This window comes from Hydra vulgaris, chromosome 12, assembly GCF_038396675.1.
Source record: "Hydra vulgaris chromosome 12, alternate assembly HydraT2T_AEP".
In the NCBI taxonomy this organism is placed as follows: Eukaryota; Metazoa; Cnidaria; class Hydrozoa; order Anthoathecata; family Hydridae; genus Hydra; species Hydra vulgaris.
In genome coordinates, this window is record NC_088931.1 from 82,099,354 (window position 1) to 82,103,388 (window position 4,035).

The 4,035-nt window shown below is 30.5% G+C and overlaps 1 protein-coding gene across 1 annotated transcript; it reads left to right on the forward strand.

The window, feature by feature from the left end:
- Window positions 1-587, forward strand: LOC136088403 (uncharacterized). Its single transcript, XM_065812110.1, has 2 exons — window positions 1-73; window positions 160-587. The coding sequence occupies exons 1-2, from the start codon at window positions 1-3 to the stop codon at window positions 585-587; spliced, it is 501 nt and encodes a 166-aa protein (XP_065668182.1).
- The last annotated feature ends 3,448 nt before the right edge of the window (window positions 588-4,035 follow it).

The window sequence follows — 4,035 nt, forward strand, 5'->3', positions numbered from 1 at the left end:
ATGACTACAATTCTGGCTGAAATTGTTGTTACTATCAATAACCGGCCGATTACATTTCTTTACGATGTGCCTGGTGACGAACCACTAACCCCAAATCATCTCGTGTTTGGGAGGAAATTACCTTTAGAATCTTAGTAACCAGTAACCTTTTACCTACAGACCAAGGCAATGATAAGCAAAAATATTTACACCAAAAAGCAATTTTGGATTTTTATTGGCATATCTGGAAAGGAGAATATTTAACAAGTTTACGAGAATTGCATAAAAGCGTGACACATCGAAGTTGGGGATTTCAAATAAAAGTCGGCGATGTTGTGATAATCGACGATCCAAAGGTTCCACGTTCAGTGTGGAAAATGGGCGTTATACAAAGGTTGCGATATTCAAATGGTCAAGTACGTGCTGCCGAAATACGTGTCATCTCTGGCGATAGATCTGTTATTATTAAAAGAACAGCAAATAAACTTTATCTGTTAGAAAGACATTACGATATTGAAGAACAATCAACTCAAGTAACATTTGTGAGAGAAAAGAACATTGAAATTTTAAATAACAATTTAAAAGTGCCGGCCGCAGTGTTGCGTTAGTTTGCTAACGCAGCAGCCAGTTGGTTTCTTGTTTTTATATATATAAGAGAGAGCGCTCCTTTCTCGCTCTCTTGCGTTTATATTACTACATGTGACTTGGCGTAGTCACTTGGCATGATCCAAGGTTTTATTGAAAATAACGAGTCTTATCTTTAAGAAATATATTGTAAAGTAATCTTATCTACGTGATTTATTACTAGAGTCCCTTCTAAATTCTTTAGGTTTTAAATTTGAACATAAAACTAAGAAGGTTTGATGATATATTTTGAGATTATTCATAATAAGTAAAAGAGGCTTTGAGCGATAAAAACAATTTTTAAAATTTATATATTAATAATATCTATGTATAGCACGTCTTATAAATTTAAAAAATTGTTTCTTGGGGACGAAGAAATAGTTCGACTTAACAAAGTTCGAATTATTCGAGGATCGATTTAACCAGAGATTTTTATTAGTAATTAATTAGACGATTTCAAGAGATCGAAGAAAACAGATTGAGATAATAAATGTTCGAGTTAACAAGATTCGAGGTCAAGATTCAAGGTCGAGATAACAAATATTTAAGTGAAACGGTATTTTGACTTACCTGGAATCAACTGTAATTGCGCTCATATAATATAATTGCGGCATATTACGGAATGCTAACTTAAGCTTTATTTTCGGAACCGTTGAAATCTCAAGTTCTTGAATGGTATGTTTAAATGAAGACTTTCTCGGTACGGGAATTATTTCAACTATTGCAACTTATTTTAACATTTAGATAGGAATAATAGAACACAACTCTTTGGCTTATAAAATATCTAGTAAAATATCCTAATAGAATATCTTTGGTTCTTTAATCTATAATCACGTCTAAATTAAAGAAGTCTTTTAATTTTATTTAAAACAATTGGAAGCAAAATGGCTGAGCTAAGTCCTAAAGAAGTTCAAAAAAGAGACTTTATAAAAGTCTTAAATTTTGTATTTACAAAATAAAATCTCTAAGACATTTTTTTTAAATACAAGCAGAAGTTGTATTAAATGAAAATAAATTGACATTTATTTTATTTCATTTAAAATGTCAAATAATAAGACTTTTCAAAAAATTTCGATTTTATTTCTATTAATTCGCCTTATATGTTGAGAAGAGATTAGTTTTAATTTATTATATCCAGTAATTTGACTTTACATTTGCCACTTGCACTTGAAATTATTTTTATAGTTCTCTAGTAAATCATAGTATATTAGTTTTTAAGACATATTTTTATTTGAATCGTTTATTTTAATTTTTAAAATTTTATTACTAAGGTTAGGTTTTTTGAAGTATTTTATATAAAATATTTGTTTCATTTTTAGGAATTTCTTAAGATGTGTATTGACCCATGTAGGAATTTCTTAAGATGTGTATTGACCCACAAAATGCGGTAGTGGTGTAGTGGTAAAGCGCTCGCTTTATAAGCGAGAGGTTCCGAGTTCAATTCCCACCACGTCCCTGGTAGTACCGCGCTCAACTTGTTTCTCCGCGCAGCGGCCTTGTTCGTCAAGGTTCGTGTTTCGGAGCATAGAGTTGAGAGAGGGTCATAACCACTAATAAGTTGCCTCCTTGTCTGTAGTGGCTTTCTTGGTCTTGAGAAGGTGAATAACAAAATTAAAAAAAAAAAAAATGTTGAATTTGATTGTCTATATGTTACTTTTATTGGCTTTGATAAATTCATGTTTCCAAAATTTTACAATTTTATTGAAAGTTTTGCAAAAATGCGTCGTAATCAGTTATCATAAAAAAATCTAGTTTTTGATATTTCGGCTTCTTTCATGGTAGGCAATATGCTGTAGAATGATAATATAAAAAGTTGATTGCCAAATTATTTTTGATTTTTCTAATATGTTTATTTAAAAAAAAAAAGTTTTTTGGCAACAACTTTTACTTAAACAGGTTTTTATACAAATTATACTTTAAGACATTTTGAGGTTAAAACAACAAAAAATCACGGGTAACTTTAAGACCTTAGGAATCGTCCATAAATTACTCAATGTAAAATGTATCTTAAAAACAAAAGGAAAAGTCTCTTTTACGCGGCGGTTTTTATTAAACTTAATCGGCTATTTTGATATTCTTATTTAAATTAAGACTCAACGAAGGAAAACTTTTGATCTGTTTTTGTTTTGTTTATTGTGAAAGTTTGCGTTACGTAATTTATGAACGATCCATTAGGGATCGTCCATAAAGTACGTACGCTCGGAGGGGAAGAAGGGGTCTGCAAATGGCGTATATGAGATGGGAGGGCAGTGGGTCAATTATAAAAAAAAAGGAGACACTAAACTAAAAAAATACCATAAAATGTTAGATAAATAGTTAAAAAGTTAACTATTTAGATTTAGTTTGGCACAAGTCTCAGAAGTTACGTAGCTTAGTTGCGAACAACTATCAAATAAAATTCGGCATGTAGCAAATCTGGAATGATCTTGATTTTTAACAGTAGCTATTGCTGTTTGTAACAATTCAGTAGGTTGAAGAACAGATTTAGAAGCAGAAAGAAAAGATGTACTCGCTACTGAAGTCAACTCGCCGTCTTTGTTATTATTATGTTTATCTCTATTGTCACTGTCACAAATAGATACATGATGAAATCGATTGCATTTAAAACATTTAAATTTTGATGAACACTTATTGCTATAATGTTTATTACTAAGACAACGAAAGCAACACTTTTTTTCACTTCTTTCTCTTTTTCTTTCGCCGTAATGTTAGTTACTAATTTACACTGATGCGATTTGTAGTTATCATCGCAAAATAAACACACAGGTGAATAAGAATCATTTCTTTTATAATTATAAGTTTTTTTATCGTATTTTCTATTTGGATTATCACTCAAATGAAACGTACTGGCAGTGAAAGGTAAAGTATTTGCGTTAGAAGAATTTATGTGTTCTCGCGCTCTTAACTCAGATTTTAAAATATCGAACACATCTTTAATCTCCCAGGTTCCATCTTCATCTAATTTACGACTAATAATTAAATTGAGCTCCTCTGGAAGCTTTTTAAGTATTATTGGGACAAGTAAAGACCCATACATCGAAGAATTAATACCAATATTTTCTAGACTACGTATCTGAATTTCCACAGTATCTAGAAGATTTCGCAAAGAACTTACATTTTTAATATCGTTAATGCGTTCAAGCTTTAATAATTTTTTCATATAAAAAGAAACTGTCAATTGTTTATTCGAAAATCTTTGTTTTAAAATATTTAAAGCTATAATGTAATTATCGTTAGAAAACGACAGACCATTAATAGCTGAATATGCTTGACCTTAAACCAAGTTCCTTAAATAAGTCATTTTTTGAATATTACTTAGGTCATCGTTTTTATTTATCGCACAGTCAAAATTTTCCCAAAAGGGTTGCCAATTTTCCCAATTGCCGTCAAATGCTTCAATTTTTATTGTTGGAAGCTTAATCATTTTATTAC